This window comes from Cornus florida, unplaced genomic scaffold (assembly GCF_030987335.1).
Source record: "Cornus florida cultivar Cherokee Brave unplaced genomic scaffold, ASM3098733v1 CherokeeBrave_3.0.0_Hap2_Chr07, whole genome shotgun sequence".
In the NCBI taxonomy this organism is placed as follows: domain Eukaryota; kingdom Viridiplantae; phylum Streptophyta; class Magnoliopsida; order Cornales; family Cornaceae; genus Cornus; species Cornus florida.
This window is the reverse complement of record NW_026775577.1, coordinates 14955365-14971555: the sequence shown is the minus strand read 5'-3', so window position 1 is coordinate 14971555 and position 16191 is coordinate 14955365. Positions and strand designations below refer to the sequence as shown.

At 35.9% G+C, this 16191-nt stretch overlaps 1 protein-coding gene across 1 annotated transcript; it reads right to left on the bottom strand.

The window, feature by feature from the left end:
- Positions 1 to 14521: 14521 nt before the first annotated feature.
- LOC132316296 (uncharacterized) lies at positions 14522 to 15439 on the bottom strand. Its single transcript, XM_059814800.1, has one exon. It carries the CDS (start codon positions 15437 to 15439, stop codon positions 14522 to 14524), a length of 918 nt encoding a protein of 305 aa, XP_059670783.1.
- Positions 15440 to 16191: the final 752 nt, after the last annotated feature.

The window sequence follows — 16191 nt, the reverse complement described above, 5'->3', positions numbered from 1 at the left end:
AATGTCCTCAAGCGAACTTTCTCAATCCACCACTCTTATTCCATATAGAAAATTGAAATTCCAAATCAATGTCGATAATTCCCACCGACCGTCTACTTCTGTTTAGTCCTACTTCCATATTCGTTATAGGAAGTGGCTAAAGATTCCTATGATATCCGATGATCACTTTCCACCTTTCTAACAGGTGTTACACTTAGGTCAATTCTATACACATCCCTATTCGTACTTGTTCACCAAAATCGACATTTGATGTCATGTTGTATCTTCTAACCGTCTGAGTGCATTGAGAAAAAGTATAAGTTTTCCATCTCAGTCGCCTGACTGTCATAACACTATTTACAGAAACTATTTAATCTTTCTCCAGTACCTTAAACTCCATCTGAGTAAGGTAACACCTTCTCCAGGGTCAGCTTTGATATTCAAAGTTGACCTCCTAAATTACCTTGATAATAACAAGTGTCATTATTACACATGCTATAAATTCAACTAATGACTCATCAACTAACCGAAAGATTTAAATATCTTATCGGTTGTTGAGAGCATCCACTTCTATAATTGCTTCCACCAGACGGAACTTGATATAAAGTGTGAATCACCACTTCTATCCATCTAAACTGTCTCGTAATCCGTTCTATTTGTATGAACTGAAGTCCTACCAGTTCCAAATAGATAAGAACTAAGCTAACCTAATTTATCAGTCAACCAATATCCCATCCAGAATCATGACCCTTGTGCGAAGTCAGCAATCCCTCAACTAAATCTGTGGAAAATGCTCTCTCATTTCCACTTCAATATAGGGAATGGCTATAAATGATCTAGTGATCTCTAATGGTCCATCTCGACTATCTAATAAATATTACACTAGGAGACAAAATCACTATGGCCCCCCTCCTGCCTGTCCTCCAAACGTCTGTTTCATACCGAGAAACATCATGTTTCCACTAGGATAAATAAAGTACTAAGAGTTGTGAAACTCAATCCTTGCATCCTCCATCAAATTTGTCTGCAGAAAGTACCGTTAATCCGGTACCACCAGCTTTCATCTATACCCATTGTTTAAATTGGAGCATCTTCAAAAGCGAATTCTGCAACTAAATCTATCCACCACTAATCTGTGATAAACTTACTGATATTGAAAGTCAATCGATAATTTCATTTATCAATAGTCAACTATGACTTTAACTCAACAAAAGTCAATAACCTATGACCTTTCCATACATACCATGCACCTCGTCTTTATATAGGTGTTTGGTCTCACCATCTTGTCTTTGACACACCCTGCTTCTTTAAGACAAGTTAATGACAGTCTGACTTCTTTGTCTAACTTCAAAAGAATATGAAATCTTTCCATCCTCTACATAAGTTATCAATTTCCTAGCAACAGCTAATTGTTGCAAATTGTGACAAAAAAAATAATCCCATATTATTTACGAAAATAAAGAGACTTAGTTTCCTCCTCCATGTGCAACACCGGCAAATTCCTCCTAATGACACACCCTCGTGAATAAATTCTTAATTAAGAATTTACTGATGAATATTTATTCAGTCTCCTATCCTCACTCGGTGTCATTCCAATAAGTACTTAATCTAGTACTAAATCCTCCTTCCAACTTGGTAACAACTTCTAAAATTTTCAAGAAGATGTTTAGTAAATCCAGCACCTCTGATAAATCATCATGGCGTTACAGTAATCTTTATTTACCACCACCTCACGCATACCGAAACATTAACAAACACCAATATCATGGCGTTGTAATATGATACGAATCTATACCTAACGTAAAATATATCAAACTAATCGTTCTAGATTGTTTGACTCGTAGTGATGATTTAACTATCCCATCCCAAAACATACCATAATGACACATGTCCAGGTCCAATAGATTGACTAGATTTATGTGTATCTACCAAATACTATGACCGTACGCTCACAAATCTAGCGTAAATAGCGCTATTACTCTATGTTATTAAAACAATAATAGGGTGATCACACACTTGTGTCCCCAACTAAACGACATACCAAATCCCGAGTAATTAACAAAAAAAAAAATAAAATAAAACACGTATGATAAACACAATAAAACAAAATATACTCCTACTTAGGACATCGTTCTTTCTAGAAAAGAAAATTTCCTTTGAAATCAACCTTAATAGATTGTTTCAAAATTTCCTTTTATAGTTTCATAAATAATCATCCAACCTCGAAACATATCCTTTAAAACATAGCTTAAAAACACAAATGTTTGCCTAAGCAAATACCAAGGGCTTAACCCTTATCCTTCTTATATGCAGAATGTAAACTGTCTAACTTGGCTTTATAAAGCGAATTAGAACGTCACAACATAATACCAATGCCTTCTTGTATGTGATTTAAAAATTATGTATTTCGTTCTGGTAAGAACATATCCGATCCCCAAACTCCTGAACAATACTTCTTATATACCTCTTTTTGAGATGATAAGAAAGCTTAATTATTTGTAGATTGATCAGCCCCAATTCTACTAATAACATTCGCTATACTACTAGCAATTCAGATCACCTCGCGCGATCATCCATCTTCAAGATTTAGTACCCTCTCTATTGGATACACATAAATCTCCTCCATTAGGATCCTCTTCGACTCCTACTCCTCGCTTGTCTCCTTTTTGAGATCAACTGAAGTCGTGTTGGCCCCGATATGCAGTGACCTTTCACGTAGACCTAAATCATTCCTTAACTTATACTTTTAAAGTGACGCCAAATGAACCAAAACCATCGATCCCTAACTCTGCCTTTGGCAACGAAATCGATAACGTACTCCTTTACTCCTTTGGGTCTTTATCGTTTTCTCCTTGAACCCATCCTTTTCCTAGTGCCAACCATTTTATGACTACAGAATATAATTGGCATCAGCTCCTCCTAACAAACCGTAAATAAAGTACAACGAATCCTAATACGGGCTCTAAGTTTTAAGAAACGCAATGCGGAAGTCACATAACGAAAAACACTTCTAAGGACACTTGAACCTGGAGTGCTCTGATACCAATTGTGATACACTCGGATTTGCTAATGCGAATTGGCCAGGCCCACGCCAAAACGCCCGAGGATATCAAAAACAAATCGGCAATAAATGAAAACAGAGTACAAAAGAATAAATATAAATAAATAATTTGTTGAAAGAAAACTAAAATAACAATCCAAAAACTCCTCAGAATAAATTCTTATTAATAATAAAAACATTCTGATATAATTAATCCTCCATTAATATAACTTGGGAATCCATACTATGTGGACCCATAGAAAAAAAATCCAAAATAGAACAAATGACAGCAATAATTGTCTACATAAAAAAACTGAAACGTAAAAGAAATTCCTATGTAGAAAATTCGGAAGATTGAAGTAGACTGAACCCTACTCAGTATAAATAACCTCTAGTCCTGACGAACACCTGAAAAATAATGGTGGGTCAGGCCCACAAACAAGTTCTACTCTACTACAGTCCAAGCAGAGATTCGATACACGTATACATCCTCATCAATCCAACAATAACTAGTAGTCCGTATATATGTATACACACACTAAAGGAACCTCACTAGACTATAGGGTTGTCTCAACTTAAATAGTAGGCAACATGCAAAACGCACATATAGTGGGTATGAGTACCTAGACCTACCAGGGTACACAACTACACTATATCTAGCTACACATCTCTAGCGATATACGCGCCCTAACCACTGATCCTGAGACTCAAGCTCATATCATGGCACCATACTTATATATATATAATCTACTAACCATCCTATCCAGTATAAATTAATCCTCCATAAGTCATTCAACTTGTTCAGCTGACCTGACTTGAATATAAGTAGGACTTAACATTTTAGTTAATCCATTCCTTTATATAATAAATTAATCCTCCATAAGTCATTCAACTTGTTCAGCTGACCTGACTTGAATATAAGTAGAACTTAACATTTTAGTTAATCCATTCCCTTATATAAAATAGGTAGGACTTAACTGATAAGTTAATCCGTCCCTATAATGCCACCATCCCATACCGGTGCATTAAACCACACAATCTAGCAATTTATGTAACAATTAAGGAAATACATCAAACAATCTACAAATAACTATGATAATATGATATCAAGTTATCACAAAATACGAATGACTTATTATTTATTTAAGCTTCCTATATCATATGTCCTACACAAACTGAATCTTATACATGATGATATTTTATTATACCGTCAAATAAGCATTTTCCATATCCAATTCATCCTGCACATTTAATCTCAATTGTAAAAGCATTTTAAAAGATTAAATCCATTCGATTGTTTAAAACATTCAAATAGCAAGCATCATTATGATAAAGTCTATTTAAATTTATTTAAACCCAAACTTAGTCCTTATTTAATGTTCAGGAATCTTAGGCATGTTTCTACGTTCCATCATTTCACAAATATGAAAAATACATAATTTAAACATGTAAAAATTCACACCAGAAATTAAATCAAAATCATGCATTTATCAATTCATAACACAAGAACAGATATGAACCAATTTCATAAAACCTATGTTCTAATCCAATTAAACATGCATAATTATTTAATTTTATGCGTTTAATAGATCCTGGAATTTCCTAGGCATGTACAAAAACACAAATCAAAGGGAAAGAGATAGAAAAAGAACTTGCCTTAAACTTTCAGATCGAAAGTTAAACTTCTTCTTCCTAGATCCTCTTCTCTAAAGGGTTTTCTCCTCATTCCTTCCTCTTCCTCCTTCTCTCTCTGACTCTCTCTCTATAATATAAAATCACGTAGTATATTTTTGAAGCCTTCTACAGACTTATACTTATGTATATATAGGCTAAAGAAAATTAACCCTAATCCTAATTTCATTCCAAGTCAATTTAATAAGGAAAAATTAAAATTAAAATATAAAAAGGTAACCTAAAACATGATACGTATATAATTTATGTATATCCTTATTAAATAAATAAATTATATGCATCCCATTGTTTATTAGCAGATTATCTAATAATACTTAAGTTACCATAATATTATAAGGTAACCTAAAACATGATACGTATATAATTTATGTATATCCTTATTAAATAAATAAATTATATACATCCCATTATTTATTAACGGATTATCTAATAATACTTAAGTTACCATAATATTATAAGGTAACCTAAAACATAACACGTATCAAATCTATATATATTTTTATTATTTAAATATAAAACATATACATCAGATTAAATATTACTACCCAAGTTACCATAAAAGTAATTAATAAATTACTATATATATATATATATATACACATAACTATTCATAGGTAATAATCCATACCTATCCAACCTCCCATCTAAGTAGTCCATGGGATCCAATTGGTTGGCTCATTACTACTAACTATAACCATAAAAGAAAAATAAAATAAATAATAAAAGAAAAGAAAATATTTAATTTACAATTAATCAAAACACCATTTAAGCACATAATCTAATTAAACAATTAACACATAGACAAATACAAATAATACATACACATAATCAAATAATCAAGTAATACCTAATTCAATTAAACACATAAGCAATTAGTCAAATAATCAATTAAATAATTAAAAATACAATTAAAATAAATAATTAAATACCGAGACTATCCTTTTAAAATTAGGGGTATTATAAATTTGGAGACCCATTTGAAGGGTTTTGCATCAATTTGAGGTAGGGGTCCTTAATTCATGTTTTTCTTGCTCCTTGGTGAATTATATCTCATAAATTGTGGTAAAGCATGTTGGTTTTGAATTAATTGTTCTAAAGTTGATGTAAATGTTACATGTGAATTAGTTGCTATATGAATTGTATGAGAACATGCTTGTTTGGTTAATTCCTTTGTTTAATAGTTGATCTCCCATGTCTATATTGTTATAGAACTTGCTAGAAATAATATGTGATGGCATGTGTAATTTCCCTAGTGTACTTGTAGAGTATGCTTTATTGTGTAGTATGAAAGCCCTCATATCCATGACATTAAGAACATGAGATGTACATGTATATCATGGGACATGAATAGGGAGAATTGTTTTGAAACAAAAATGGGGAATTTTGGGGAAAATGTTTTGATGAATTGGTTTTGTGAAAATCCGGTCGCCGCGGGGGTACCAAAGGGCCAGAGGGTTAATATAGCCTAGAGGGAACTAGAGAGATTGCCCTAGTGTGGTTGAGCTAGCTGGGCCCAAAATGACGCCGCGGCGGTACCAAGGGTCAGGGACACTAGCCAATCCTTCTCTCGTGTCGCTGCGAGGTCACCAAAGGGCGGGTTATATTAACCATTTGAAAATGATGGTTTTGGAATGAAAATGGGGAGCGACATTGGCATGCATTGCATTGCATTGGTTACATTGAGATTTGTTATTATATTGTGTATTCCCGACATGATATGACCCCATTTCCTATTGCTCTATTATTTGTATGGATTTACGGGGACACAAGAGGCGTGTCTTAAGTGCTACCTACTGAGCGATTCGCTTACCCCATGATATCTAACATTTTTCAGGTCACGGCAAAGAGTTGGCAGATGATAATCCACCACAAAACTGATGGGGTATTGGAAGCCTTCATTTTGCTATTTTGTACTTAGGCCATTCAATGTATATTTGTTGTTTTGGAAATTGTAACTAAGTTGACATACATGGCCTTGTAACTCAAGTATGAGACTTAGCTTTTATTTGATGCAAATGAAACTAATGTAAGCATTGTATTTAACATCATGTAATTGTAATAAATGATTTTGTAAAATGATTAATTGATGGCCTATTAGTTTACGATTGTTGAATGTCTCATATTTGATGGTTTTGTCCAGGTTTGAGTTGTTTTAAAAGTCTCATCAGCCATATTAGTTCATTTCTAAGCATAGCAGGTCAGTTTCAGGATGCAGGGCTCGAAGAAGCCATTTTGGTCGACCGAAATGGTGCATCGGTTGACCGAACCCCTCTTGTTGCTCTTGGGATCTCCATTTTGGTCGACCAAAATAGGGTTCGGTTGACCGAACCTTTCACATGTTCTCAGTATCTTACCTTTGGTCAACCAAAGGGTTATTTCAGTCGACCGGTTCTTGAAAGTCTACTTCGGCCAACCGAAGCTCCACTTCGGTCAATCGAAGTGCACCTGCTTTGGGTTCTTTGCTCTTTCCTCTTCGGTATCCCACTTGTAACCTCTGGATATTGTGTTGAAACCATGTGACAATATAGGGATGGTCCTAAGGGTGATGTTTTGACACTTGAAATGTTAAGTTTGACGTAGATGACCTCGGGTCTGAGTAAGGACCCGGCTAATGGTTCAGACCTCTAGGACCAGGTCACCACAGTTTTAGTGTTAAGCTCATAAATACATCCTTATGTTTTAGCCTAGGGTTTATGATCATAACACATAGCACATAAACGTAAAGTTAGTTCGGTAAAAACAGAGGGTAGAGAGAATAAAGCACCGTAAGGGCTATCAAGGAGGAAAGAGAGAGGACCAAGGAAGGGTTGTGGTGGATTAAACCAAAACCATAGGAGGCTTGCAGGGATTCAGTGGTTGCCGGAACTTTAGAAACGACGCCAAGATTTCATAACTGAAATCACAGGTAAGTTCTTTTCTTACTCTTTCCCGTTGGCTTGTGTTCTGTGCACCTAGATAGCCTCTAGGAGATTAATTGGACATTAATTGAACCATGGATGATTATTATATGTTATATTTGATTATCTGTTATCTGTGAAATTTATCTGAAATAATTCTATCATGTAGGGTTTTTTATCGTCTCTGTGTTAGCATAAAGAATCGCCACTGTTTTAATCTTGTATTGCATTTTACTGTATTAAATCAAGGTTTGAATTAATACTAGATGAGATTTAAGACCTTTAAGTTCAATTTAGAGGAAGAACAGTAAGGTTGGAATGGCCGGAGACGGAGTAGTTGGGCTGAAACGAAGCGAAACGGGTCTGAAAACTCTCAGAGGAGGTGAGAGCCGGCTCCATGGAAGTGGGAGCCGGCTCCCACACTCACAGAGCAGGCTCCAAGGTCCTTGGAACTGGCTCCCAAGTATAAAGAGCCTACTCCTAAAGTCTTGGAGCAGGCTCTCTTCAATTTGCACTTTCTGAATTGTTTTTACGTACTGTTTTGAGACTGTAGAGGGTTCGGACTGTTTGGATTACTTCTGAGGTTTTCACGGAGGGATTAGGAAGTTGGTTTTAGGTGTTATTAAGACCTTAAATTGATTAAAGTTGACCTCTGAGTCAGTGGGACAAACAGTATAAAATTAATGAACTTTCTATGTTGTTAACGGACGGAAGACAGATTAATTGCTTAATTAAATTTTAGCAATTTAATGGGATTCTGTATGTTTATAAAACTTATTTTAAATGCATGATAGAATCATTCATTTATTATTTTTGATCTATGCATGCTCTGGATTCTAATTGTTGAAATACCAAATCTTTTTTTTGCAATTACATGGATTATTGTTTGGATTTCAATTACTAAAATATTAAACATCTTTCTGCAATTATTTGGATAATGGTTTGGATTGTAAATTACTTAACTATTATATATGTATTACAATTTACATGGATATGGAGGATTGTATGCACCGGTATGGGATGGTGGCATACCAGGGATAGTTTAGCTCAAAATGCTAACTTAACCTACCGGATTTAAGGAATAGATTGTAAAATATTGAATCCTATTTGTGTTTAAGTCAGATCAACTAACTAAGTTGAGTGACTTTATGGATTAGTTGGTTGTAGTTAAGTCATATCAGCTGAATAAGTTGAGTGACTAATTTGACTGTATTTTGTATGTCACCTCAATGAATAATTGAATGGCATACTCTGGTTTCGGACGGAGTTTAAATATATGATTATGGTACCATGAGATGAGCTTGAGTCTTAGGCTCATTAATTAGGGTGCATATATGCAGTGGATGCGTAGCCGACTATAATAGGTTGAGGTGTACCCTGTTAGGTCTAGGTATTCATGCCCACCTTTGGACCCCTATTATGGTCCAGTGAATGTCCCTTAGTGTGGATATATATATGTATGGACTAAATAGATATTGTGAGGTATCTAGGGTATATCTGCGTATCGGGTCACTGTATGGATTGCAGTTAGATTAGAACTTATTCGTGGGCCTGACCCACTCTTTTATTCTTTCCAGGTATAGGACGGTTCCAGCCTTAGAGCTTGATCGTGCTTGTCGAGGACAGACTCTCATTCATCTGCTTACATAGGACTTCCCTCGATGTTTTAGTTTAATTTATTTTCAGTTATTTCAGTTCAGTTGAGATTTTGTTTAGGGGTCCACTAGATGGATTCCCGAGTTGTACTCTTGGAGGTTTTGGAGAATTGGAGTATTGTTATTCAATATTGTTTGGAGGATTTGATATTGGATATTTCTTTCAGCTTTATTCTATTTCTTATTTTATTTTATATTCTGTGTTCGCTTTAAAATATTTTAATTGTTTGATATTTCCCTCGGGTTTGGGCCTGGGCCTAATTAACCTATGTCTCGGATCCGATGGGTATCACATTTGTTCTAGCGCGAGAGACAGTTCTAGTCTATGTGTTTTCCATGATCATGTCCTCCAATCTATCCAGGCGATCATTGAGGTAACGGTTAGATTGTAATAGTTCCTCCTAAATGGAAGGGGCTGCTGAGCTCTCTGGTAGTGTGATGCGAGGTGCATGAGCATTTAAGGCCTGAGACTGGAGAGGAACGTCACCACCTCCCCCGACGGAGGGTTCAGAGTGGTGAGTCTGCACATTCTGTGAGTCCATCTGCTTGTACTGATATCTCCAGTAGAGTCGCCAAAATGTAGGGGTTCTTTTTTATCAAAACAATAAACAAGTGTATAATGGTGATATCATTAATACAACTGTGAAGGAAACAGATAAAGTGCTTAGTACAGGAGGAGGAGAAGAAAAACCAGTCTGCAAGATTAAGATGGTAGTAGGGCAAGTATATAATTTCTTTTATCATAGCTCCTTTTTTTCCCCTGCCTATTCCTTCATGGGATAAGATTATTTATAGGCTCAGATCCTATTGGTCATTGTCCAATGGTTTCTTTCATCATGACTCCCCGTTAGGATCACGTGGGCAACTCTGAGGGTTTAGGAGTCTAAAGAGTCTAATCCTTCCCTTGAGCCTTACACCACGTCGCCAAACTTCCTTTCTCCCACTTGGGGCATTAAATGCTGATTGACTATCGGTTAGTCGAGCCTGACACGGCATTGAATGTGATTGTAAGGGTTGCTGATATAATGTGTATAATCCCATCATCTTGTTAACTAGGTTTTGCTAAGAGCGAAAGGCACTTCTTGACTTCTCATCCACCAATCCAAAATCCTCCTAAGTTTCCCAATTTTGGGTTCTTCGAAGGCCTTACCTTCATTTTGTGTTATGTATGAACCCATAATATGCTGACGGCGAGCTCTCTGGGGCTTTACTCTCTTGACACATTATTGTTTGTTGTGGCATCAAGGCTTGAGGTGCTCGCGGGTTGGTTCCTCGAGATTTGGTAGGCCTGGTGCGATACCAGGGCTTGAAGGCTCGAGGGTTAGTTTCTCAAGGCTTGACGAGCTTGGCGAAATACTAGGGCTTGGGGTGCTCAAGGGTTGGTTTCCCGAGGCTTAATGGGCCTAGTGTGATACCAGGGCTTGAGGTGCTCGATGGTTGATTCCTCGAGGCTTAATGGGCCTAGTGTGATACCAGGGCTTGAGGTGCTCGAGGGTTGGTTCCTCGAGGCTTAATGGGCCTGGTGCGATACCAGGCCTTGGGGTGCTCAAGGGTTGGTTCCTCGAGGCTTGACGGGTCTAGTGCGATACCGGGGCTTAGGGTGCTCGAGGGTTGGTTCCTCGAAGCTTAATAAGCCTGGTGCGATACCAAGGCTTGGGGTACTCGAGGGTTGGTTCCTCGGGGCTTGATGGTCCTGGTGCGATACCAGGATTTGGGGGTGCTCGAGGGTTGGTTCCTCGAGGCTTGACTTTTCAATTTGCCACGAGGGCCTTGGTTAGGCTTGTGTTTGACTTGTCAATGTGCCATGTCATCTTTTAATAAGTGACACACACACTGTGTATATGAGATAGTTTTGACAAACAATTTATATATATATATATACAAATTATCTCTAATTTGATATTGTCATATCCCTTTTGTATGAATGAGGAACGTGGAGGATGACTTTTGTTTACTGCTTAGCCTTGAACAATAAAGACCAACAATTTTGTTGTTGTTTTGTAACGTTATTATTAATGTTCGTTACGAGGGCTTGTTATTTTGGTTAACTTTGGACTAATTTATTATTAATGTTGGTTTATGACATGTTGAACTTCTATGATTTTGATTGATATTTAAATTAATGCAGTAATATTATTATTGAAAGTTTGAAACTGATACAGCAAAACAGGTTCAATAGAAGCGAACAAGCACTAATAACGTTAGAAATGTGACCCAAATTGAAAGCCTAACTTAAAAGCCCAAGAAAAACCAAAGATATTACCTGAATTAAGAACCTGAGTTGAGCCCACGTTTTAAAAATTAAGTATGGGCTGGGCTTGGGCTTACTAGGTTGGAATTACCCTTGGGCTTGGGTTGGGCTTGGGCTGAATATTTATACAATGGGCTAAGCCCGAGTTTAGTCTCTAATCCGCCCAATCCGCCCGAGTTACAGCCCTAGTTTCTGCTGTTGCGTGTTGGCTTGTTTCTCAACAAATCTGGAGCCTGTTCTTCATTTTTTTTCTTTTGTTACTTCATGATTTGTTTGTCTCTGTTTGGCCATTTTTGGCAGCGTTTGTAGATGCCGTATGCCTGTTTTTCGTATTGCCAAGATAAAAAGTAAAAAAAGAACCTACTTATAATTGTACTGCACATGTTAATTGATTGGTCTAAGTTGTAAGATATAATATTATTTATTAACAAATTTTGGTATTAAAATAAGTTCGTTTGAGTTGTAATTGTTGATTTGATTTTCAAGATTCAAAATCGAATGTAAAATTAAAGATACAAATCGTATCTATACTTTGATACCATAATAACCATACATTAGTAAAGTAAATGTGTGTAAAAGGACACGAGAGGTTAAGAGAATATTCCTTAAAATTGTTTTCAAAGTATTTATTGTCAAGTCAAGAATGATGGACTGGCTTCACAATATTGGATCATGCATATCATATGTGAAAAAGAAAACAAAAAAGAGCATTAATAAAGTAAGGCAGAGTAAACTGGGAAGAGTACAAAAAATGTGAAAGACACAACATTACAACCATTTTCACATTTTTACTATTTTTCATGTGAACAAGCCACTCCAAAATACTAATCACTATCTAGCTGCCAACTCTGCCTCTCTGCCTCCATCCTTTCCTGATTTTTAATAGTTCAATTGATTGCACAGTACTTTGAATTGTTGGAAGGACCTGTCTTCCAGTTACTAAGAACCTACCTATAAATATACTACACATATGAATTCACTGGTACAAGTTGTGAGATATAATATTATATATTGACAAATTTTGGTGTCAAAACAAGTTCGATTGAGTTATAATTGTCTGTTTGATTTTCAAGACTCGAGTTCAAATGCGGGATTAAAGATATGGATCATGTCTATACATTGATTTGATAAGAACGACAGGTTAGTAAGATAAGTGTGTGTAGAGGACACGTGAAAATGAGTGCATATGCATTTAAAAGGTTTTCAAAATATTTACCTTCAAGTCAAGAAATTGGTTCAATTGATTGCAGAGTACCATGAATTGTTGGAAGGACGTATCTGCAAGTTTAGTGTATCATGCATAATAAAAGTTGAGTAAAATGCATTTGTTGAAGTCCAATCAATTGATGTAACACTATTTCTTTAGTAACATTAGTTCTACTCAATTTTTCAACATCGTGGACAAACACGGACACAATTGAAACACATTATATTTTCAGCCGAAACAAAAAGAGTTGGTTCATGTGCATAGCTGTTGAATTTAATATGACATTGGAAGTTATATACTATTTTTTGTATAACTACAGAGTAACATGAACCAACTCTGGATGGTTTGATGTTGATCAAGTTCTAAGATTCTGGGGTGAGACAGAGTAACATTTTTTTATGCATAAGTTTTTTGAATTTAATGATTCAATGGAAAAGAAAAAATAGTTTATTAGCCAAGAACAAGAACTCATTTTACTTTCATTTCAAATTTTAATTTTTAAATTTTTTTTTTTTCTCATGGTTCCAAGAACTCATTTTCTTATCGCATGATTTTTCACCAATTATTTAGCATTTGGAATATTAGGGTACATCTTTAAGCTTTCGTGCTTCATTTCTGTGTAACCTCTAAGCCTAAAGCCAATTGAATTACAGCTTTCAAATGTACAAGACCACCTGCAAGAGTAAATATGAAACCCTTAGAAAATCTTCACTTGCTGTAACAAATATCTACATAGTATTTATCAATTCTAAATGAGTGTGTGTGTGTGTGAGAGAGAGAGAGACAGAGAGAGATAAGTATCCAAGAGGGGGCATCCTGTTTCCTTGTCTCTAATTGCACCATGTGACTGCAATAACCTACTAAGTAGACACCTACTTTGCCAGAAGAGTAGGAGAAAGAGAGAGACACTCTCACAATAGAAGATGATATATTGTATGGGACATGTAATATTATGACCTTCGAAATATATATATATAAAATTATGCAATAGAGGCACATTTTCAGCTAGATTCTTGGCTTCCATGTGATCGTACAGGCCGGTAGTCCATAGTCCTATCATTGTACAATTTTAAACATGAATGAATTGGCAATTGGTGTATGCATATTTGAATATATATTTTATGATCACTGTCTTGTCTCTATTACTACAAATTTAATTTCTAGATCAAGAAGAATTGTTGGCTCTGACTTTATCAGACACGAACATGTCTATACTTAAAACAATTCATTTGAGATAAAGTTAGATTTCCATTCAATACTATCTTGGATTATTAAAATTCTAATCATTGAGGCTGCATAAATCGACGTAAATTATATATTCCTGTTTCAAATGATTAATTGAAGCACCCCCATAAACTGATGTCACCTTCTCCATCAGCATTGAAAATGGGTGAAGAAGGGGATGCACTTCGTTCTTTATAGGCTAATCTTTCTTTCCAATATTTACTATACTAGTAACCATTCACATCAATCCTGGATGAAAAGAGCCTAATTATGTTATTTACTATTTTTTTTTTCCCTTCATCATCTACCAAGCCTTCCATCATTTTTTTTTTTTTTTTTTTTTTTTTCCTGGTTCTGTAATATGACAAGTCCTCGATCTACATCAATGAAGAGGCATGAAGCAATAAGGCATTAAATTTCTTCCAATTTTCATTATACTCTCCAAAAATGAGAATCGAAAGAATGAAATAAACTCTGATTTCATTGTAATATACTTTGGTATGCATGTTACAATACTTGTACAAAACTTGATTTACAACATAAAATGTGGATGACATGATCCAATTGTCTGTTTCTTTAATGAGTGAGGATGTTAAGAAGGGAGACTCTATTTTGAATAAGGCGCCTAAACACACAATCCAATCCGGCCTCAAGACTTCCAATGCTAGCATCAAGTGTCTGCAATCTCCTTTGGGCCATTTGGAGATCAACCTTGGCATCATTTCTCTGAATGCTTCCATGAAGGGACTGCAGAGCGAAATCAACGCTCCCTACTTCATTGAAAGTCTTCTGGCCTCTTTCCGAAGCTTCTGACCTTGTGAGCATCAATTTTGAAATTAGTGACCACCCTCCGGACTTTGTGTTCGAAGATGAGGCAGACAAGAACAACAAAAGGGATCGAAAGACAGAGATGGTAATGGAAGTTACTTCTCTTAGCACTCTCATGACCATCATTGGATAGTGTTCTATATCTAAGAGAGTAGATGATCCGGTTTTGCTTTCCTTTCGCTTTAATGCTCTAAGGCATTTGGTTACATCCTTCTTCATTTTTTTCCTGAAGCACATATAAGCACCAATGTTGCTTTCAATGCTTGAATCTCCACCTTTCCTACGTAATGCTGATTGAAGGTCTCGGACACATTCCTTCATCATCCCAAACAAGTCTCGCGCAGAGCCACACGAATCCAGCAATCCAACTGACCCCTCAAGTGCCTCTTCCACTAGCCCTCCATTCTGAGGTAGGAGAATAGCTTGCTGCGTGAGTGGAGAGTGAATGAGTTCCTCAACACAATTGTACAACTCTGCAAGCCCAAGCAGACCAATTTTAATTGTCTCTGCACTTACAGAATTTGTTGTTGAAACTAGTGATGTTTCCCAACTCTTTAGCTTGTTTAACTCAGCTTCAATTTTGATAGAATGAGGGGGCAACCGGGAAGGCAAACTAATGGACCGGACATGATATTGCAAAACAAGATTCGCGGATGAATCTGCCATATTCATTTTTTTCTTGGCAAGTGATGAAAATTGATCAAGTGTTCAAAGTGAAGCTTGGATGGCAATGATGGTTCAATCCATTTATAAGAAGAGCCTCTTCATGTCAATGTAAACCATCCTACCTATTTTTATGATCACTTGTCTCATTTTTGGACAACAATGTGCAATTTCTTATTCTCTCTTTGAATTTATTGTCATGAAATACAGAAACAGGCAATATTTAGCTTTGATTAATTTTTTTCAGTTATGATTCTTGGATACTAAACAAGTGGTACAGGCCAGAAGAGCTATATACCTAGTTGCCTCCCCAATCATTAGTAGCACCATGCTCTCAACCAGAATTCTATCTTTTATATAGTTTACATCTAGAAGTATATTTTGCTATGTTTCATTAATATGGATGACAATGCATGCATTTTTAGGACTGTGTGTGTGAGAGAGAGAGAGAGAGAGAATATTTACCACAAAAATCATTATAAACCATAGGCCTAATTAAGAATATTCTAGGACAGCAATGGGGAACAACTGATATTGAAAAACTAATTCCTAGACAGTATAAATTATTTTCACAAGATGACATGAGGTGGAAGAAAAGTTCATGGTTTGGGGAGACAAAGAAAGCATTTAGAAATCCTTTTTAAAAATAAAAAATAAAAAAAATAAGCATAGAATTAGACATGGAAGAGGCAGAGCCTTAGCTTTTTGGCAGTATATAAGGGAATGCCTACATTTTGCAATCACATGCTCAATAT